The sequence below is a fragment of the Chrysochloris asiatica genome, unplaced genomic scaffold (assembly GCF_000296735.1).
Source record: "Chrysochloris asiatica unplaced genomic scaffold, ChrAsi1.0 scaffold00190, whole genome shotgun sequence".
Classification (NCBI taxonomy): Eukaryota; Metazoa; Chordata; class Mammalia; order Afrosoricida; family Chrysochloridae; genus Chrysochloris; species Chrysochloris asiatica.
In genome coordinates this window covers 625,871-649,195 of record NW_006408708.1, presented here as the reverse complement: position 1 = coordinate 649,195, position 23,325 = coordinate 625,871, and the positions used below count along the sequence as shown (strand labels likewise).

Below are 23,325 nucleotides of genomic sequence, written 5' to 3'. Positions count from 1 at the left end.
TGGTGAGGTTGGCCCAGGATCGAACATTGTTTTGTTCTGCTGTGCATGGAGTCGCTATGAGTCGGTTCCGACTCGATGGCACCTGACAACAACAACAATTCAACATTTGACCAAATATATCAAGCTAATTTTTAAGTTGTTAATTCTGTATGGTTCACAAATGATGTTTTAAATTTTAGCAGAAAAAAGGTTCCCCACCCTTCTTATACAAGGTGACTTAAGACTTACAACCAACTTGATGGCATTTAACAACATTCTGTATATGATTACATACTGTATGATTACACTTATATCAAATTATAAAGTTATCAAAATGAGTAAAAAGAAAGTAGATCAGAAGTGATTGTTGTTATTAAGTGTCCTTGATTCGACTGACCCTATATAGAGTTTCCGAGGAGTGGCTGATAAATTTGAACCACCTACCTTGCAGTTCAAACCAGCTTTGCAGTCCAGCATTATTAACCCACAGCACCACACAGGAGGTGGGAAAAGAATGCAAGGGGGAAGGAACAAGTTTTTTTTTTAATTTGACAAAACTGCTTTAAAACATTAATTGTGGGGGTAGTTTAATGACTGTATACTACGATAAGGCAAAAAGTATTGCTACAAAAATCACAAATATTTTCACTCAACTAAAATATAAAAATGTGAAGCTATTGTTTCTCTACAAAACCTCTATCTAGGGCTATACACTTCTTAAGGAAGTGTTCTAATCTCTCCAACCCTTTCCTGAAGGTTTCTTTTCTGTGCTCTTCAATTTACAACCTGACAAAAATGGTAGTTTCAGCATCCTCAAGGGACTCATGTTCCTTTCATTTGGGGACCAAAAAGAAGGGGCAAGGGACATAGGGTGGATAAGTGAGGTAAGATTGCCAATGAAATTTCTCATAGGACAGTCCTTGCTACCTTCCAAGAATAAGCAGGTCTATTGTCATGATGGAAAAAAAATTCTCAGCACAAGTTTTCCAGCCTTTTTTTTTTCATCAAAGCAGTTCTCAATTTTCTTAAAATTTCTTCGTAATAAGCACCCAAATTTGTCCAGTGCTGTTGCGGACCATGTAAGACTGGTCAGAGGTTCGAGGCCCTATAGGCCCGAGTGTAACAAATGAGGCCACTGGCAGTTTTTGGCAAATTGCTTTCATTTTATATATTAAATTAATACACAGAGCCTTTGAGAATCCACAGATAAATGTGATATTTTCCTAAAGCCTAAGACTAAAGGTTGCAAGGTCAAGCCTTTCTCCAAAAGGATTAACTAAAAATATCTTAGCTACTTCTCGGTTCTTTGTTCTATAGACAAAGAACCCATCCTCCCTAATCTCTTTTCCAGATGCAGCCCATTCACCTGGGAGTCTCCTGCAGAACTCTCACCTTCCCCCAACTGACCTCAGGCGCTATAGATATGTTAATTGGGCCTGAGAATCCAAGTTGCTGGCCTGGGATTCGAACCAGTGAAGTATGATGTAAAGTTACCTGAATGTCTGGAAAAGTACTGATGTTAGCTGTACCTTGCCTAAGTCCCTCCCAGCTTGGTGTGAAACTCCTCCCCTAAATAAAGCAGAGGCCTGGGCCTCCCCAGGTGTGCATTACTGGTTGGAAGGCTTGGAGTAAAGATTTTTGTGCATTACGGGTTGGAAGGCATGCAGTAAAGATCGTAGGGCAGTGAGTCGCTGCCTGCAGAGGCCATGATGCCTGTAGTCCCAAGCCTGCCCACCAGTGATGTATCCACCCTGGCTTTGGGGTGCCTCGTTGTCTCCCTTCTTCTGTTTGTCTGTGTATTCTTTCATTATCCCTATCGCCGCTGGATCTCCCCTCCTCGTGAACCAAACACTCGTGAACAACACAGCTATGTCGAGGTCAGACACCGGCACAGTGCACTTTGAGAAACCTATCAAAATTAACCCTTTGAAGTCCCCCCCAAAAGTCATCCATCAGAACCCTGACTATGACTAACCTAGCACATCCCTTTAGAAGCCACTGCATTGGTTGTATTACTGAAAGAACTTGTCTGCAGTCATTCACTGATTGCCGAGATGTGTCTAAAACACATTACGTTTGTAATAAACTCATGTATGTATGAACTGCGCTGTAGGCTAATGCATCAGACTGCAAAGTTGTTTGAACTGCAAGGTGGGTGGTTCAAGCTCACAAGCTGCTTCTTGGAAACCCTATACAGGGTCGCTATGGGTTGTAACCGACTCAATGGCACTTAACAACAACAATGTATGAACTGGAACCCAAGAAACAATAATTCTCAATGTACCTTCATATATTCATCTATTTATCATTCATATATTCTAATTAATTAAATTTCAAACTTAACACTACTGTATATAAATGATACTCTAATATAGTTGACACAACCTCCAGAATAATCCAAGTAAAATATCAAGACACTGCACAATATAAGTAAATTCAGAAGTGTGGGAAAAAAATTTATCATTCATCAGTTGTGTTGTTGATGTTGTTAAGTGCTGTCAAAGTCGGTTCTGACCCATAGCGACCCTGTACAGGGTTTCCGAGGCTGTAAATCTTTACAGGAGCAGAAAGCCTCATCTTTCTCCCGCAGTGCGGTTGGTAGTTTCGAACTGCTGACCTTAAGACCTTAAGGTTCGCAGCCCGAATCTTAACCACTTTGCTACCAGAGCTCCTTAAGTGCCATCAAATCAGTTCGGACTTATAGAGATCCTATGTAGGGATTTTTCCAAGGAGCGACTAGAGGTTATGAACCTCCAACCTTGTGATTAGCAGTGCTTATACTATAGTCCTACACCAGGACTCCATCAGTCTTTGACAAATTTTTTTAAAGTATCATGGCTGATATGCAAATCATTTCCTACATAATCTACTGTCACTTGTCTATGGCAGAATCAGTTCACGTACATGCTCAGTATTGTTAACAGTCATGGATGGGGACAGGTGTTTTAATATAACGAGTATCTATGAATTTTGACTCACTAAGGCACACAACCACCAACAACCAGTACTGACTGGTGCCAAGATAAATTTACAGACTTTAACAAAAGACATAGTATCTTAATAAAAAACTAAACAAGATATCTATAAAAGGAACAAAGATCTATTAAGGGAAGATCTTGTTTTCCCCCCTAGCATGAATTTGTGAGGTAAGCAAAAGTGTCCAATATAAAAGAGATCCTAAGACTGAAACTAAAAACAGGCCACAAAATGAACAATTAGGAATTCTCAAGTAGTGTTAGTGGTAGAAGCTAAATTATAAAGAGCTAAAAGAGTCAATGGCTAAAGTTGCTGTTGTTAAATGCTGTGAGGTTGGTTCCAACTAATGACGACCCTGTATAGGGTTTCCAAAGTGACTGGTTAGTCTGAACCATCTACCATGCAGTTCAAACTAGAGTAGAGATGGCAAATATACTTTCTTTTTAAAGTGTGGCAGTGAAGAAGGGAAATGGGAATTACATGTATACACTGTTGTTAGGTGCTGCCTAGTCAGCTCTGACTCATAGCAACTGTATGCACAACAGAATGATAACACTGTACCACCCTCGCAATCGTTGTTAGGCTTGAGTCCACTGGTTCTAACACTGTGCCAAACCATCTTGTTGGGGGTCTTTCCTCTTCACTGACCCTCTACTTTTTATGAACACAATGTATGTTTATGCATAATGCATGTAATATGTTGCTATTATTGTCATGTACCATCCAGTACAGAGTATAATGACCCTTTACAGAGTTCCCCAGGAGTGGCTGCAGAGATTTGAACTGCTGATTTTGTGGTTCTAACAGAACTTGTGGTCCAGTGAATTATCCTGTGCAACACCAGGACTCCATATAATATTAATTATAGTAATGATTTGTGTCATATATAATGGACTCTTGGTGTGGCACTGTAGGATCAGCACTGGACTATAAACCACAAGGTCGGCAGTTCAAGTCCATAAGGTGTTCCTCGGAAGCACTACCCAAGGTTGCTATGTATGAGTCAGAAACAACTCAATGACACTTAACAACAATTACATATAATGCATATACATACTTTGTGTACATAAAAATAGTTGTATTTTTTAGGATTTCTAAGCTATTTAAGGAGTCCTGGTGTGCTGTGAGTTAATATGCCAGACTGCAAAGCTGTTTGAACTGCAAGGTCAGTGATTCAAATTCAAGCTCACCAGCCACTACTTGGAAACCCTATATAGGGTCACTATGGGTCGGGATCAACTCAACAGCACTTAAGAACAACAAGCTATTCAAGACATTCATAAATGTTTGCTGGTATGAAAGAAAATTATAAATAGAAAAGGCGAAAATACATACCAAGAACTGTTAATGTGTATTATGTTTCATGCATTTTTCTAAGTAAATATTGTGGATCCCGACCCATAGTGACCCTGTATAGGGTTTCCAGGTAGAAGCTGGTGAGCATGAACCGTCGACCTTGCAGTTCAAACGGCTTTGCAATCTGGTGTATTAACCCACAGCGCCACACTAGGACTCCAGGTTAATATAGGATGATTGAAAATCATTTCTATACTTTCAAAGTACATAAGATGATGGAGCTATTATTTATGTATTTTTATCTTAACTTTTCAGAAGCCTTTGATTAATACAACTAAATAATTTTACTCCATAAAAAGCATTTTGAAGACTTCCGGCAAGATGGCAGACTAGGCAGAAGCACAACCAAGACCCTCTACAATAAAGATACAAGAGACCAAAAAAAGACAGAAGAAAATTCTGGCACCCTGAACTTTAGAAGAAAGGCTACAGAGGTGAATGGAGTGCTGGAGTGCTTGCTGGAGGAAGAAGTCAAGCAGGGACAGCAAGAGAGGGAGACTGACTGGTGAACAGCTAGCCAGACATGGCTTCACCATCTAATGAGCAGCGAAGGGAGGCATGGAAGAGCAGATTTGCATAGGTAGCAGGAAAGGTGAATTTCTTTTTCCCCTCACTCCCCTGGTGACCAGAAGTGTGGCTAGCTCCCACCCTCATTGACTCCCAGGCGCCAACCCTGCTCTCTGGGAGTTCGGAGCCACATGGTTGGAAAACATGCCAGTGTGACATGGGGGCCAGCAACGTAGCTCTGGGGGCTGGTGGCTGAATTCAGGTAGGCTCAAGCTCCAGCATTTAACCAGTCATGCTGCCCCCGACACTTCCCTGCAATCCTAACAGACACTGAAACCAGCTCCATCAAGGACCCCCAAGAACTACTTCCAGATTACTACTTCCAGATTGAGGGCATTGAACACAGATTGCACAGAGACCAACAGAAACCTCATCTAGGGCCAGAACTCTGCTGTCACACCCACCTCATGAGCTCCTTGAACTGTAGGAGCCCACCAGAGATTTCTTCCCTCTGGGTTCAACAACTACATTGTATGTTTTAACAAATACAACAACCCCATAGTGCTCAGGAGACAACAATGTTAGCTCACACAAAGAAATAAGAATGGCTCAAACAAATGACCAACATGCAGAGCCAGAAAATGTTTCTGAAAAAGAAAAGGTAATAGAACTAACTGAAAAATCATTCAAAAGAATGTTCATTAGGTACCTTCAAAGAATCAATAGAAAGATCAAGGAAAGCAAGAACACAATAAATACTTTAGAAGAATTCAGGAAAACACTACAAGAACTAACTGGCAAAATAAATGCAAACTTTGGAACAATACAAAGTATGCAATTACAAATCCAGATGATTAATACTAAGATCTCAGAAACGGACAATACATTGAAAAATGGAAGCCTATGCCTGAAAATAAATCTCTCAGTATTAGTATGCTAGAATAATCAGAAAAAAAGAATGAAAAAATCCAAAGAAAATCTAAGAGTTATGTGGGGCACCATGAAGAGAACAACTTACAGGTTCCCGGAATTCCAGAACAGGAAGAGACAAGCACAGAGAAAACTATTAAAGAATTATGAGAAGAAAACTTCCCTAACACCATGAATAACAAGATAAGCATAAATGAAGCTGAATGAACCCCAAACAGGATAGATCCCAAAAGAAAATCAATACATATGGAAATCAAACTCTAAAATCAAAGACAAGAGAAGAATCCTGAGAGCAGCTTGGGAAAAAAGAAAAGTTACCTACACAAAGGAGAACCAGTAAGACTAAGCTCTAATTTCTGAGCAGAAACCATGCAGGCAAGAAGGCAATAGGATGACTTATATATAACTCTGAAAGAAAAAAATTGCCAACCAAGAACCAAACACACAGCAAAACTGTCTCTCAAATACAACAACAGCGAAATCAGGATATTTCCTGGTAAACAGAAATTAAAAGAACTTGCAATGACCACAACAATTTTCTAAAAAATGCTAAAGGGGGTTCTTTGGACTGAGAACCAACAGCAGACATATAATAAAAAACCCAAGATTATTATACATGACAACACCAGCAATAACTCAACCCAGATATGTTATTGCTGTTGCTAAGTATCGTCAAGTTGGTTCCGACTCATAGCAGCTCTGTATACGGTTTCCGAGGAGCAGCTGAAGGATTTGAACCACTGACCAAGCAGTTCAAACCGACCTTGCAGTCCTGTGCAGAAATTATTTAAAGGAAAACAAACCTACAAGACTGGAAAAAAAAGGGAACCAGAGATTAGCAGTGTATAAAGAAATCAACTACAAAACAAAAAAAAGAGAGAACACTGTAAATACAAAACTTCTACATGGCAAGGAAATCAAGTAGATTTTTAATGCAGGGAAATAATAAATTACAGAGTAACCACAAAGAAAAATAATACACCTGCACATCAAAATTTAAAAAGTGGGAAATCAGAAAAATTTAGTAAATATTAAAACAGAAATGAAAAGAAAATCCACAAAGTGAACCCAGTATGAAAAATTATGTGGAACAAAGAATCCAACAGCACCATACACACATACACACAAAAAATGACAGCAATCAATTCATACCTACTGATAAATAATTGAATGTAAATGGATTATTTGTACCAGTCAAGTGACATGAAGAGCAAGAATGGAAAAGAAAACAGGATCCTTCAATAAGCTGTCTACAAGCAACATTAACCAAAAAATGGAAACAGACTAAATGCTCACCAACAGAAGAATATAACTAAATAAACTTTGGTACATATACAACGAAATACTATAAAATGCTGAATAATTACGAATCTGTGAAACACCTCACAACATGATCATTATGTTGAATGAAATCAGTCAATCACCAAAGGACAAACATTGTATAAGACCAAAGTTATAAAAAGTAAAAAACCAAGTTTTCTTGATAAAAGAAACAATCTATGATGGTTACGGGGCTGGGAAGTGGGGTGGGAATTTTTCATTAACTAGAAGGCATGTTAACTTGGGTGACAGGGCTGGCAATATACAACACAAAGATTAGTAGGGAAAAAAATGAACGTAGTAGAGACATTGCAAGCATGTAATGAAGCAAAATATATGGTATGTTGAATGTAAAGCAAATGATGTGCTCTGGAAACCTTCACTTACTTCAAAATAAAAAGTTTTTAAAAACCACTTGAATAGTACCTAGTACATACAAGCATTTGCTAATAGCCATCCTTATTATTAAAACTAAATCTAAATTTAATGATCTTTCCTGGCTGTTTAAGTCATGTTCCATATAAACATCAGACATAGGCAGGAACTTTAGTATTCAACTCTTTTGGTAAGTATCCCTTGTATATAAGGGGTCTGCAAAAAGTTCATGGAAAATGCACTATTATTTAAAAAAAAAAAAAAAAAAAAAACTGCATACAGATTTTAAACAGAATTTAGAAAAAAGTTCACACTACCATGTCATAAAACATCTGCACAGGATCTAGTTTAAGGCACTAAGAAGGAGAAAACAAGTTTAAATAGAGCCCCTATCTCAGCAACATGAATTCTACTAAAACTGAAGCAAGAACAAACATCAAATTTATGGTGAAGTGTGGATGGAAGAATGATGAAATCATTGATGCTTTACAGAGTTCACAGAGGCAATGCCCCAAAGAAATCAACAGTTTACAAATGGATAACTCATTTTAAGAAGGGACCACAGTGAAGCCCGGAGCTGCTGCCGCCACCCCCAGCTCCCCCATCATGGGGAGGGCACCAGGTAACTGCATCCAGAGGGGTCCAGAAGAGAGAGGAGGCATTGCCTCCACTGCAGCAACTGCACCCAGCATGCAGAGCATCAAATGTGTGATGGTGGGTGATGGAGCCGTGGGCAAGACGTGCCTGCTCATATGCTACACAACTAATGCCTTTCCCAAGGAGTACATCCCCATGGTGTTCACTAATTACAGTGCCCAGAGTGCAGTTGATGGGCACACAGTGAACCTAAACCTGTGGGACACAGCGGGCCAGGAGTATGACCGCCTCCACACACTCTCCTACCCTCAGACCAACATCTTTGTCATGTTTCTCCATTGCCAGCCCGCCCTCCTACGAGAATGTGCGACACAAGTGGCATCCAGAGGTGTGCCACCACTGCCCTGATGTGCCCATCCTCTTGGTGGGTAGGGGCACCAAGAAGGACCTGAGGGCCCAACCTGACACCTTACGATGCCTCAAGGAGCAGGGCCAGGCACCCATCACCCAACAGCAGGGCCAAGCACTGGCCAAGCTGTGCGCTACCTCGAATGTTCTGCCCTGCAGGAGGACGGCGCCAAGGAGGTGCTTGCTGAGGCTGTCTGGGCTGTGCTCAACCCCACACCAGTCAAGTGTGGGCGGTCCTGCATCCTCTTGTGACCCTGGCACTCAGCTTGGAGGCTGCCCCATCCCCCTACCAGAGGTGCCTTGGTGCTTTGTCTGCCCCCAGCTGTGCCTTAAGGACTAATTCTGGCACTCCTTGCCAGTGTGCTCCCTGAAGCCCATGTCCTCTGAATGTCTTTCCTCTTTAAGAAAGCCTGCAGGGAAAGGGGTACATCAGGTATTCTCATTAGCTCACCAGGCCAAGGCTGGGTCACTTTGCAGCCTCATGCCCTCTCCCCATCTTCCCTACTGACCATTTCATCCAGCTTTTCCACAAGGTGTTGCTGCCTATTGTGGTGCCTCAGGTTAGGGTCTCAGCCATCCCTACCTAACATCTGCCTTTGCTCTTGGAATTGCACCCTCCCTGAGATGTTCTCTCACATCCCTAAGGAAAGAGCCACAGACTCTTGAGATGTGTCCTAACCTGCCCTCATGTGCCTTGGCCTTTTGCAACCACTAACTGACTCAGCTCCTGGGGCCTTTTCTACCCCTAACAGCATCAATAATAAACCTCCTGTCTCCAGTGAATAAAAAAAAAAAGAAGGGACCACAGCAGCAAATCAATCACACCAATTTGCAAGGAAATAATTCATCTGGTTCATGCCCCAATTGAAGAGGACAGACAATTATAGCAGAAACAATAGTCAGCACCACAGACATCTCTGGGTCAGCTACACAGAATTCTGACTGAAAAATCAAAGCACAGCAAACTTTCCACTTGATGGGTGCCAAAACTATTGCACCCTGGTCAACTGCAGACAATAACGGAGCTTTCAAGGGAAATTTTAAATAAGTGGATCATGAATCAAAGCATCTCTTCAAATCATTTATTCAAAGAAATGTTGTAGATGAAGCATGGCTTCTTTACCAGCCCAATACTGAAAACAAAGCACATCAAAGCAATAGCTACCAAGAGAGAACAATGGTCCAGTCAAAGTAAATGTGGAGTAGCCAAAACCAAAGGTCATAGCCAGCACTTTTTGGAATATTCAAGGTATTTCACCTGTTGACTTTCTGGAGGACCAAAGAATGATCACAGCTACTTCTTAAGAGCTCTGGTAGCGGAATGGTTATGAATTGGACTGCTAATCTCAAGGTCAACAGTTTGAAACTACCAGCAGTTCTGCAGGAAAAAGATGAGGCTTTCTGCTCCTGTAAAGATTTACAGCCTCGGAAACCCTGTACAGAGTTGCTATGAGTCAGAACCGACTCGACAACACTTAACTTCTTAGGAGAGTGTTTTAAGAAAGTTAGCCAAGGCTTTAACAGAAAAACAACTGGACAAGCTTCACCAGAGTCCTTCTCTATCGCGACAACGTCCTGCTCATTCCTCTTCATCAGGGTAATTTTGGGCGAGTTTCAATGGGAAATCATTAGACATCCACTTTACAGTCCTGAATCAGCATCTTCTCACTTCTTTTCATTTCTTAATCTTAAAAAATCTTTAAAGGGCACCCATTTTTATTCGGTTAATAATGCAAAATACTGCACTGACACAGTTAAACACCCAGGACAATCAGTTCTTTAGGGATAGACTAAATGGTTGGCATTATCACTCACAAAGTGTCTTGAACTTGAAGGAGCTAATGTTGAGAAATAATTTGTATTTTTTTAAATTTTTATCTTTCATCTTTTAATTCCATTTTTCATGAACTGCGAGAAGACCTCTGGTATTATAAAAAAAATACTATGGACAATGAGCATATTTCTTTTATCTGCTAGACAGATGCAGAAAAATTATGCTCAATAAATATTATTTCCTGATATTTAATTCACTTTTCCTCCAGATGCTAAAATCTTAAACTAAATATAGTGCCAATAAAATGCAAATTATATTAATTCACGTAACTCTATTTACTTTATGTAGATAAATGATTGTTATAATATCTCACAGTACTTTCATTTTAATGGGCGGGTACTCCAGTTTAGTAAAATTAAACATGAACATTTAGTACCTTTAACCACCAAATAAAAAGGTTTCATTACAGACCCTATTCATATTATTCATATGCCTAGGACATACCATTTTTTCTTCATAAGTTGGATCTGGTTCCTGGACTTCTTTCTGCTTTCCTGGTGATGCATCATCAAATACTTCCTGGGAGAGAAGAAAATACGGATTTTTTTTTTTTTTTTTTAAAGAATAGTCAACACCACTGAAGACTGATTTCTGCCCAAATCACATTCCAAATAATGTACTCTTCCCCACACTTTCTATAAAATATTTGGCTATCATCTTACCTTATAATATATCTAAATTAAATATCAAGGGGATAACAAGCTATCTAACCCAAACGTGGAAACTGTATGGCTAAATGAAATTAAAATACAAGAGTATCTGTATCATTCTAGAATAAAATTAGCTTCAATAAAATTCATATGGGCAACTGTTTCTTTTTCTAAGCCATAACTGTGGGGAAAAAAATAAATAAACAGCATCAAGTATGAGGGAAAAACACCTTTTCCCCTTTACTAGGAGGAGCTCTGGTAGCGTAGCGGTTATGAATCGGGCTGCAAACCACCACAAGGTCAAGCAGTTTGAAACTACCAATTATTCCTCAGAAGAAAGATGGGGCTTTCTGCTCCCGTAAAGATTTACAGCTTCAGAAACCCTGAACAGGGTCGCTATAAGTCGGAACCGACTCCACCACACATAACCAATCAACCACTGTCTAGACTACACAATGTACACCTAGAAGTAGCACTATTAGTTAACCCAGATTTTCACCTTTTGGGATATTACAAAAACATCGCATAATCCAAATTGAATATTCTTTAACTACAGCTTGATTCTTAAATTTGTAAGAAATGTGCTTTTCTTACAAACATATTTACCCCAACATTTTGAATGCCACTTAAAAAAAAAAAAAAAAAAATCAGAAAAGTTCTATACTGAAAAGTTCTATTCATCCATTAAAAACAAAAAAATTTACAATTGGTAAAAGCACAATTTTCATTAATGGTGTACAAAAGCTGTGTTCATAGGTGGTTGCATGTCATCGAGTTAGTTCCGAAATCATAGCAACCCTGTACAAAATTTTCCAAAGGCTATACATTTTTATGGGAGCAAATAGCCTCATCTTTCTCCACTAGAGCAATGGGTAGATTCAAACTACTGACCTTGCCATTAGCAAGCAGCCATGCTATAATAAAGTTTTCTGCAATAAAAATGTGATGACGAGAGGATGGTTTTAATAATAAGAGATCAAATTACCTAAATTCAAATATAACACTTCACTACTAAGACCCTTTGTTTCTGTGTTGGGTTTGACTCATCACGACAACCCTATGTTGTTTCCTAGAGAGACTGGTGGGTTTGAACTGTCGACCTTGAAGTTACCAGTGCAGTGTTTATCCTACAGAACCATACCAGGACTCCAAAACACCTCATGCACCTATATAACCTAATGTTTATCATAAATCTCTTCTTTTTGTTGTTGTCTAAGTGCCACTCACAGCAACCTCTACAGGATTTCCAGGAGGGGCTGGTGAACATGAACCAATGACCTTGCAGTTCAAATGGACCTTGAGGTCTAATGCATTATCCCACAGCACCATACCAGAACTCCCATAAATCTCTAGTTTCGATGTATAAAAATGGCAAAGCCACCTACGTAGCCAACTTCACAAAATGCTGGAGTACATAAGAGATCAAATACACACTGAAAAATGTACTTTCCCAACAGCAGTCATTAACTCTCTCACAGCAAAAACGTTCATATTGTAGGCATCTTGATGTCATATAACTATTGGCATATAATGTGCCTCTTTCAGAGTCTATTCAATAGTGAGAAATGAAGGTAGACAAAGACAGGTTCCACATCACTAAAAAGACATACTAGTAAATAAAAAACAGAATTGCTTCCTTGACTTATCAAACAAAAAGATTAACTGAACACACAGGAACATTACAGCTAATACTTCTAGGAGAGTAAATTGTCAGAAAAACATTAGTTAGGACAGAGTATCATTTCTTTCCCATTTTTGGAAATACTCTACTTTAAATTATCTTTTTACAAATGGTGAAATAGATTAAGACTAAGGCATTTAATGCCTGTATGCTCAAGCCCAGGCTTTTATCAGTGAACTTGGCAATTTCTAAATTCAGACTTAAAAAAAAAAAAAAAGACTGAGAGCAAATTTGCTTTACAAAATTTTACGTATATACTAGTTGCTGTGAAGTGCCATCAAGTCAGTTCTGACTCACAGCCACCCTGTATAGAAGTGACTGGTAGGTTTGAACCGCTGACGCTGCTGTTCAAACCAATCTTGAAGTCAAGTGCTATGGCGCCACACCAGGGCTCCATATGTGTGTGTATGTATGGGGTCCTGATATGGCGCTGTGGGTTAATGCACTGGACTGTACAGTCATTTGAACAAGGTCGCCTCAGCAGTTGCTCCTTGGAAACCCTATACTTGATATATAAATGACTTGATAGCTCTTAACACCACCAGCATACCTGAGGAGCAGCTGTTGAGCTAGAACTGCCGACTTTCAGGTTCTAACCAACTTTGTAGTCCAGCGCATTAACCCATAGCACCACATCAGGAATTGTGTGTGTGCATATGGGTGTATATACATATATACATACACAGATATAAAAGTATGTATATATGTATATATACACATACACACATGCATGTGTATACGTTGTTGTTGTTAAGTGCCATGGGGTCTGTTCCGGCTCATGGTGCTGATGCACTGTACAGTCGGTTCTGACTCACAGAGACCCAATATAGGGTTTCCGAGGCTGCAAATATCAAGAGGAGCAGAAAGACTCATCTTTCTCCCTTGGAACAGCTAACAGCTAACAGCTCGTAGTTTAGAATGGCTGACCTTGAGGTTAGCAGCCCAACTGGTAGAGACCCTGTACAGGGTTTCGGAGTAGCAACTGGTGAGCTTGAACCACTGACCTTGTGGTTCAAACCAATTTTTCAGTTCAGTGCATTAACCCACAGTGCCACACCAGGACTACCTATGTATATGTTTATATATATGTAAATGCAACATTTGAAAACAATCAAAACTATCAATGAAAGCTGTGGGCTAATGCATCAGACTGCCAAGTCATTCAAGATATTCAAGCTCACCAGTGGCTCCTTGGAAACCCTATACAGTGTTGCTATAGGTCGGAATCAACTCGATGGCACAAACAACATTCCCATACTGAAAAAGTAAAAATAAATAACTCACAAATTGTAAATTATTGTTAACTCATAAATTGTGAGTTATTGTGACCAATTAAGATGTGTGGGAAAAGGATCAGTTATGGAGTAGGATCTGGGTTTAATTACAGGTTCTACTTTATCAAAATACTCAATTTCCTCATCTAGCAAAGGGAACTATCACCAACTCCCTCCCTACGAGTGGTGGTGTTAAGTGCTGTCCAGTTTGTTCCTCAGAGTGACCCTATAGAGGCTTTCAGAAGAGCAGGAGCTGGTGGGCTTAAACTGAATTTGTGGTTCACAGTTGAGTACTAATCCTATAGAGCCACACCAAGAGTCTGACTTTCTATTATGGTTACCATTACATTGACATTCATGATTAAAATATAATTATAACTTAACAACATAAATCAAAACTTTTATTTAAGTTTTGAATTATTTTGCTTTTTGATATTTAAATAAGACCTCAGGTGAGACATCTATTTGTTGTTATTCCAAAGGCTGAATGACAGAACCTTTGAGAAATTAATGAAAACTATGAACATCTCTGCAGAAACTTGCATTCACACACAATTTTGCTTTTAACGTCACTGTTTTTGAACTTCTGAACCCAGAGTAAGAATCCTAGTTTAAAAGACCTGACAACCCATCTCAGAAACCTTATATAGGATGGCTCTCAATTAGAATTGATTAGATGCTTGTGAGGATGAGAAGGGAAGGCCAACACTGGATATGCCTTTCTGTGCAACAATTCGTCTCTGAAAACTATAGAGTATCAGATTTTTTATTCTGTTAAAAACAACCCTCACCACTAAAAGTACTCTCAAAAACTAATATGATGTCAATTTCTTTGCCCTAAATTAATTAGACTTTTGATGCCCAAATAAAACTACTGCCGCAAATGCCTGGCTGGTAAACCACACTGCCATTTCTTTATTAATTCTGCATCAGTGTACCTTTTTAGAGCACTCTCACATTCATCGGTCTAAGGATGGAAAACGTCCCAGAAGTGCTTGGGCTGAGATGCTAAAATATCTCAAAGCAGGTCGAGGACCAAGAACAAAAATCTTAGAAGCAACCACTTTGTTCCCACTTGAGATGCCCCGAGAGAGCTCATTTAGCAAATCCCTCGTTCCACCCCCAAAGTATAGTCACAATCCCTGTGGCCCCCAAGGCTCCGCGATCAGCGAGTATTAATTTAAAATGACTTCTTTTTAAAAAATGGAAGACAATGCCCACAGAGAGAGAAGAGGAGCTGCGCTGGACTGGAAGCCAACCCATCGCCCCATTCATCCACCCATCCATCCCTCCAAAATTATAAGGGTTGGATCTAAGACAGCTGCCGATGCCTTGGCCAAGCCCCCTCCCCGTTGGGCCGTGTCTGGAGGGGCCTCGTCTCCCTCTCCCTGAGCAGCTGCGCCCCGCTTATCCCTACTGCGCACTCGGCCGTCCAGCTCTCGCTATTGTTTCTGCCAAAAACAGATACCGCCCCCGCAAGGGCCCCGGACTACCGGGAAGCAGGCCTAGGTCCTCGGGTGCGCCGCCGGCCTCTCCCCGCAGCAGTCTCCCTCCTCTCAGCGGCACATCCCGCGGCCCTCCCCTGACTTTCGGAGGAAGGAAAACCCAGATTTGCAGAGATCGGAAAGGGCTAGTGAGAGTCCAGTGAAAGAAAGCGGGGGCTCCCCCTCGGCCCTGGCAATCCAGAAGACCTGGGTGAAAGCGAGCGACAGCTGCAGGTCATTCACATGCAAACTGTCCCGAACTCATAATCGGCAAGGAAGCACAAGGACGCCACGGCCAAAGCACTCGCCGGACCCAGAGGACCCGAGTCGGGTACAGAGAAGGGAAGTGGGGGCTCTGTGCTTAAACACGACACTCAGTTCGCGGGACCCACGCCACACGCCGCCTCAGCTCCCTCACCTCCATCTCGGCATCCGCCGAGCCGGCGCTGACCGCAGAGAAAGGCGCTTGGGATGCACCGCCCTCCGCGCTGCCTTTGTTGCTGTTGATACTCCCGCCGCTGGCGGCCGAGGCTGCAGATTTGGAAGGCGCGCTCTCGGGAGGCGGGGGTGGCGGAGGCTCGGCCGCGGACGACATGATGTTCCGTCTGCGTCAGCCGCTGCTGCCGGAGGCTGGGACTGGCAGGGATGGAGGAAGGAGCCTAGGCCTGGGTGGTTACGTCGTATTGAGCAGATGGAGGCGCCAAGAGGGCTCCCCGAAAGCTCTCCCGCGCAGCGGCTGCGTGACAGGCCTGAGCGGAAGACGGCAGCCTCCTCCTGGTCGTAGACCGTCTCCTCCGCCGCGCTCCGGGTACGACCCGCTGCTTACCTGACGGCGGGAATCGCGTCGACGAGAGTGGGCGGGGCCAGACGGGTCACCGAGGTCAGGGAAGGCAGGCTGATTTAGTGGAGAGAGGAGGGGTGGGGGGAAGGGAAGGGAAAGCGAAAGAGAGACTGAGTGAGGAACTAGCTTCACCTCCTTCTCTTCTTCGTACGGCGTATAGCATCTATCACGCCAGCAACCACAACTACCTACGCCACCGACTGCCAACTCTCGCGATATTGCGAGCGCGCTGTCTGGAGTCAAAAGGCGCATGCGCTTCCTCCTCTCACCCTTGCATCCCACACCTCTTGAGACCTCGAGCGTGCTCAGGAGCGAGGAGTGGGTGGAGCCTCCAGGGAGAGGAGCGCAGTCGGCAGACGTCAGAGGCTTGGGTTTTGCATTGGCTCCTGGGCTTGACGCTCGTGCAATGCCGTAAGCGTTCGTAGCGGCTCCCAGTCCTTGACTTTCTCTCCTTCTTTTTGACCTGGCCGAGGTCGATTGTACTTCTTGTAAACTTGCTCAGATTTTGTGCGTTCCACGTGGATTATGGCCTTAAAATTTGTGCCACCTGCATTCATAGGCATAACGCCACGCCGTTGACACAAGGACATTCGTTATCCCAGGTGGCTTCTAACTTTGTTGTCTTTGGGAAAATGTGCTTTACTGTGATTTTAATACTTAAACTTTCTTATTTTAATACTTAAACTTCACTTATTAGGTACATCAATAATTTAAGAATACTTTTCGCGAGGGTTGTTAGGTGCCTGCCAGTTGGTTCCCACTCATAGTGATCCCATATACCACAGAACGAAACACTGCCTGGTCCTGCACCATCCTCACAACATTCGCTGTGTTTGAGCTCACTGTTGGCAGCTACTATGTCAATCTCTTTTTCATGGACCAAGCTGTGCATAAGACCGACTCGATGGCACCTAACAATACCAAGCATTGAGTCCTAGTGTGGCGCTGTGGGTTAATGAGCCAGACTGCAAAGCCGTTTGACCTGCAAGATCGGCAATTCAAACTCACCAGCTACTCCTCGGAAACTTATACAGGGTACTTATGAGTCGGATTGACTCGACAGCACTTAAAAACAACAAATACCAAGCATAATGTCTTCCTAGGACTGGTCCCTCCAGCTATAGTATCCAGTCTTGACAGCCGTAATTCTAAGGCGCATTCTGGCTGTACTTCTAAAACAGATTGGTTCTTTGTTCTGACAGTGCACAGCATACTAGAGGGCGTAAAGGAAAGATTTCATTATTTTTTAAGTCCACTTTCCACAAACTTTTTGAAGCCCCTTCATATTTAATATTTTTCACCAACAGCATAATTCAAAGACATCAATTCTTCTGTGATCTTACTCATTATCCAGTTTTCGCAAGAATATAAGGTGATTGAAAATACACGTGCCTTTGGTCAGACATGCCTTAGTATTTAAAGTGACATCTTTTCTTTTACATTTAAAAGAGATCTTTTGCAGCAGATTTGTGCAATGCAATACATCTTGTGGTTCTTGCTTCCATGGGTGTTGATAGTAGATTGGAGTAAAATGAAGTCCTTGACAACTTCTATGGTTTTTTTTTTTTTGTTACCATGACGATGTTTATTGGTCCACTTGTGACGACTTTTATTTTATTTATATTGAAGTATAACCCATACTAAGGAGCTCTGGTAACATAGTGGTTACAAATCGGGCTGCTAATCTCATGGTCAGCAGTTCGAAACTACCAGCTGTTCTGCAGGAGAAAGATGAGCCTTTCTGCTCCTGTAAAGATTTGCAGCCTCAGAAACCCTGTGCAGGGTCACTATGAGTCAGAACCAACTCCATGGTACTTAACAACAACAACAACAATAACCCATACTAGAGTCCTCATGTGTCACTGTGGGCTAATACGTCAGACTGCAAAGTCATTTGAACTGCAAGGTGGGTGGTTCAAGCTCACCAACTGCTCCTTGAAAACCCAAGGAAACCCGTTAGGGGTCGGAATCAACTCCAAAGCACTTTAACAACATAACCCATACTGAACGTTGTAGTCCTTGATCTTTATCAGTAAGTAAGTGCTTGAAGTATCTTGCCTTTCAGCAAGCTAGGTTTTGTCCTCTGCATATCACAAATTGTTAATAAGTCTTCTTCCAATCTTGACACAGCTTCTTCTTCAAATACTCCAGTGTCTCAGATTGTTTGCTCAGCATACAGATGGAATAAGTATGGATAAAAGGACAGCCCGGACACAAACCTTTCATGATTTTAAACCATACAGTATCTCCTTGTTCTGTTTCAGCAACTGCCTCTTAGTCTCCACATCCGACTTGAGTTTCCAGCAGTTCCCTGTCACTGTGCTTGTAACATGTCCAAAGTATCAGAGGTGCGAAAAATCTCACCATCCTAGATTCTAAGGAGCATCTGGGCTGTGCTTCTTCTTCTAAGAAAGATTTGGTTTTTTCTTCAGGCAATCCAAATGTAATTCAAATGCATTCTAATGTATTCTTCTACAAACTTCCTTATTCATTGTCCAACTTTCACATGTATATGAGGCAATTGAAAATGCTAGGGCTTTAGTTGGCACACATTAATCCTCAAACTGATCTCTTAGTTCTTTTGCTGCAGATATGCTTAATTCAATACGTCTTTGATTTCTGGACTGCTGCTTCCTTGAGTGTTGATGTTAATGATAGATTCAAGTAAACTAAAGTCTTTGACAACTTCAGTCTTTTCTCTGTTTTTATCATGATGTTATTTACTATTCTAGTGGTGAGGATTTTTGTTTTCTTTACATTGAGGTGCAATCCATGCTGAAGGGTGTAGTCTATAATTTTCATCAGTAAGTATTTTAAGTCCTCTTCACTTCCATCAAACAAGGTTGTATTGTCTGCATATCTCAGATTTTTAATGAGTCTTCCTCCAATCCTGATGCCACATTCTTCTTCATGTAATCCAGTTTTGAGGATTATTTGTTTAGCATACAGATTGCATAAGTATGATGAAAAGTTACAACCCTGGTGTACATTTCCTGATTTTAAAACATTCAGTATCCTCTAGTGCTCTTCCAACAACTGTTTCTGGTCAGGTACAAGTTCCTCAAGAGCACAATTAAGTGATCTGGAATACCCATTCTTTGCAATGTTATCTATAACTTGTCATGATCCACATAGCTGAAAGCCTTTGCATAGTCAATAAAGCACAAAGAAACATCTTTCTTGTATTCTGTGCTTTCAGTCAAGATTCATCTGACGTCAGCAATGATATCCCTCGTTCCATGTCCTCTTCTGAATCCGACATGAATTTCTGACAGCTCCCTGCCCATGTGCTGTGGGCAACCATGTTTTAATTACTGTAAACAAAAATTTTTACCTGCTTATGATATTAATGATATTGTACAATGGTTTCTACTTTCCATTGGAATGTATACAAATATGGATATCTTCCAGTTGGTTGACCACACATAGCTGTCTTCAGATTTTTCTGGCATAGGTAAGTGAATAACTCCAATGTTGCATCAGTTTGTTAAAAGATTTCAATTTGTATTCTGTCAGTTCCTGGAACATTGTTTTTTGCCAGTGCTTTCATAGCAGCTTGGAATTCTTACTTCAGCTTCATTGGTTCTTGGTCATGGTCTACTTCCTGGAACGAGTGAACATTAACCTTTTTTTTTTTTTTTTTGGTACAGTGACTTTTATGTATTCCTTCCATCTTCTTTTGATGCTTTCTACATCATTCAATATTTTGCCCTTAGAATCCTTCAATATTACAAGTCAAAGCTTGAATTTTTGCTTCAATTCTTTCTGTTTGAGAAATTCTGAGCATGTTCTTCCCTTTTGGTTTTCTAACTCCAGGTCTTTGCACATTTCATTGTAATATTTTATTTTGTTTTCTCAAAATACCCTTTAAATTTTTCGGTCCAGCACTTTCACTTCCTCATTTCTTCCATTCATTTTAGCTTTTCTGTGTTAGAGTCCTGGTATGGTGCTGTGGGTTTATGCGCCAGACTGCAAAGCCCTTTGAACTGCAAGGTCACTCCTCCGAAACCCTATACAGGGTTGCTATGGGTGAGAACCGACTAGATGGCACTTATCAACAACAACATGCTCTAGAGCAAGTTTCAGAGTCTCTTCTGGCATACATTTTGGCCTTTCCTTTCTTTCTTGTCTTTTTAATGAACTTTTGCTTTCTTCCTGCATGATGTTCTTAATGTCACCCCACAACTCTTCAGATCTTCAATCATTAGTGTGTAATACATGAAATCTGTTCTTGTAATGTTCTATAAATTCAGGTGGATCTATAAATTCAATGTCATATTTCACTCTTGTGGACTTGTTTTAATTTTCATCAGCGTTAGCCTTGACTTGCATATGAGCAAATCTGCCCCGGGCCTTGTTTTGGCTAATGATACTGAGCTATTCTACAATCTCTTTCCACAGATTTAATCAATTTCATTCTTGTGCATTCCATCTGATGAAATCCATGTATATAATCACTTTAATTTTGTTTAAAAGGTATTTACAATGAATAAGTCATTGGTGTTGCAAAATTCTTTCCTGTGATCTCCAACATCATTTCTATCACCAAAATCATATTGTCCAACTACTGATATTTCCTCTTTATTTCTAACCTTTATATTCCAATCACCAGTAATTATCAATGCTGAAACTTCTCCACCTTGGATGACCCTTGTTATTGTGTTGTTGTGTGCCGTCAACTCGGTTCCAACTATGCCCATATAGTCTTTCAAAACAGCAACTGGAGGCTTGAATTTTCTTCAGCTCTTTCAGCTTGAGAAATGCCAAGCATGTTCATCCCTTTTGGTTTACTAACTCCAGGTCTTTGCATATTTCATTATACTACTTTGCTTTGTCTTTTTGAACCGTGCTTTGGAATGTTCTGTTCAACTCTTTTACTTCATCTTTCTTCCATTTGCTGTAGCTACTGTATATTCAAGAGCAAGTTTTAGAGTCTCTTGTGCACTTCTGGACTTTTCTTTCTTTCCTATCTTTTTATTAACATCCTCCCACTCATCTGGTCTTTGGTCACTAGCATTCAATGTGTCAAGTCTATTTTTTTTTTTTTAAGTTTTTATTGTAAGTTATGTGTGTTTACATGGGAGAACCTCAGCTTCACATTCATCCTATCATATTTTGTTTCATTGCAATGATTACAGTCCCTTCCATGCATCATCAAATAACCAAAAGGTATAACCCACAGGCCCACCCCCTGGCTGTCAGCACACAGCCACTCTCCCTCCCTGAGTCCCGTGTCCCCATCCACTCCATCTGTCCACATCATCATCTCAGTCTCCATGCCTGATTATACTGTCTCTCTGGGTAGGGTCAAGCTCTCTGCTCTTCTGACTTGATGATCCCAGGGACCTCCGCTCCTGGGCTGCAAAACCAATCACTCCCCTCCTTTTGTCAAAAAAATCTACCTCTACATTTTCGACCCTCACAGTCAGTCCTGATGACAGTTATTCACTATTGTACCACAAGAGTCTTATCCCCATTTCCTTTCGCCAGCCCAGTGCCAACAAATTGGAAATCATTCATTGGAGGCTCTACCTACCCCTGCCCCATCTGGAACTAGGCTCCCTCTTGAAAGTTTGTAAGCAAGTCACTTCTTGCCTTTGTAGGCCACCCCACCCCATTTTGGGTAACCAATGTCTAAGTAGCCCATCCCTGTCCACCCTATGTACTGAGGGGGTGGAAGTGATCCTTGCTGTAAACATTTGTTCCCTGTTTTGAGCTACTACATCCATATGTATAGGTAAAGTTCATCAGATTGTAGTGAGTTACTCTTTTTCTTTTTTCTTTCCCTCTCTCTTCTTTCTTCTTCTAGTCAAGTTCTGATCATCTAACAACCAAAGCTAGGTCAAGTGGGTGCTATCTGCAAGTATGGGTGTTCTTGTGCATCTCCCCTCACTTCATATCAGCTGGACGCTTCATTCTCCGCTCTAGTCCTCTGTGGCCATGTCACTGCCTCTGGGCCCAGGAGTCCCCAGGTCTTTTGTAACTGCTGGCCATCCAGGTCTCCACCCGTGTTCACAGGAGTCTGCTGAATGTGGTCGGACTTAGATCCTAACTTTATTGCTGTTTTTCCCCCTCTTCCCCTTATCGGTGACCACTGTGGTCACCAGCCAGACCACATGCCTGCTCATATATTCCCCTTGAGTCTTAGTCTTGGAAGGGAGTTTACTCTGAGGAGACCTGACCAGGTCAAGTCTATTCTTGAGATGGTCTCTAAATTTACATATGATGTATTCCTTGTTATATGTTGGCTCTAATACAATTGTTTTAACTTTCTTCAACTTCAGCTTGCATATGAGCAGTTGATGGTGTGCTTCTTAGTTGGCCTCTGGCCTTGTTCTGACCAATGATGTTGAGCTTCTTCATCATCTTTTTGCACACATGTGGTCAATTTGATTTCTGTATATTCCAGGAGAAATAGAGTAGCTATTTATGTCATTGTTAAAAGGTATTTACAATGAATAGACTCTTGGTCTTGCAAAATTCTATCATGTGATCTCTGGCAATATTTCTATCACCAAGGCTGTATTTTCTATTGATCCTTTTTCTTTGTTTTCAACATTCACTGGCAATTATCAACGCATTTTTTTTTTTTTGCATTTAGGCAAATCTGCTGCCCAAGACCTTTTTTTTTTGCCAATAAATGTTTTATTGTGAATTATGTGATTGTTTACATGGGAGAACAGTAGTTTTACATTCATCCTATCGTATTGTTTCATTGCCATGGTTACAATCCCCTCCATGCATCATCAACCAACCAAATGGTATATCCTGCAAGCCTGCCCACCCCCGCTCGGGTCATCAACACACAGCCCCTTTCCCTCTCTGGATCTAAAGTCCCCAGCTGCTCCATCGCTCCACGTCATCATCTCTGCCTCCATCTTAGGCATCACTGCTTCTCTGGGTAGGGTCCCGCTCTCCGCTCTTCTCCATTGATGGTCCTAGAGACCTCTGCTCCTAGACTGAAAAGTTAATCATGCCCCTCCTTGCTATAAAACATCTACCTTTACATTTCCAACCCTCACAATCAGTCCTGATGACAATTATTCACTGTTGTATCACAAGAGACCTATCTGCATTTCATTTCATCAGCCCTGCCTAGACAGATTGGATACT

At 41.2% G+C, this 23,325-nt stretch overlaps 1 protein-coding gene and 1 pseudogene across 1 annotated transcript in view; one reads left to right on the top strand and one right to left on the bottom strand.

The window, feature by feature from the left end:
* SMARCA5 (SWI/SNF related, matrix associated, actin dependent regulator of chromatin, subfamily a, member 5) overlaps window positions 1-15,966 on the bottom strand; it is a 73,693-nt gene extending 57,727 nt beyond the window's left edge. Inside the window, exons 1-2 of the mRNA XM_006872281.1 lie at window positions 15,790-15,966; window positions 10,727-10,801 (exon numbers count right to left, since the gene is read on the bottom strand). Coding sequence (XP_006872343.1) covers window positions 10,727-10,801; window positions 15,790-15,966 — 252 coding nt within the window. The remainder of the gene's footprint in view (window positions 1-10,726; window positions 10,802-15,789) is intronic.
* LOC102811689 lies at window positions 8,134-8,700 on the top strand (annotated as a pseudogene).
* Window positions 15,967-23,325: the final 7,359 nt, after the last annotated feature.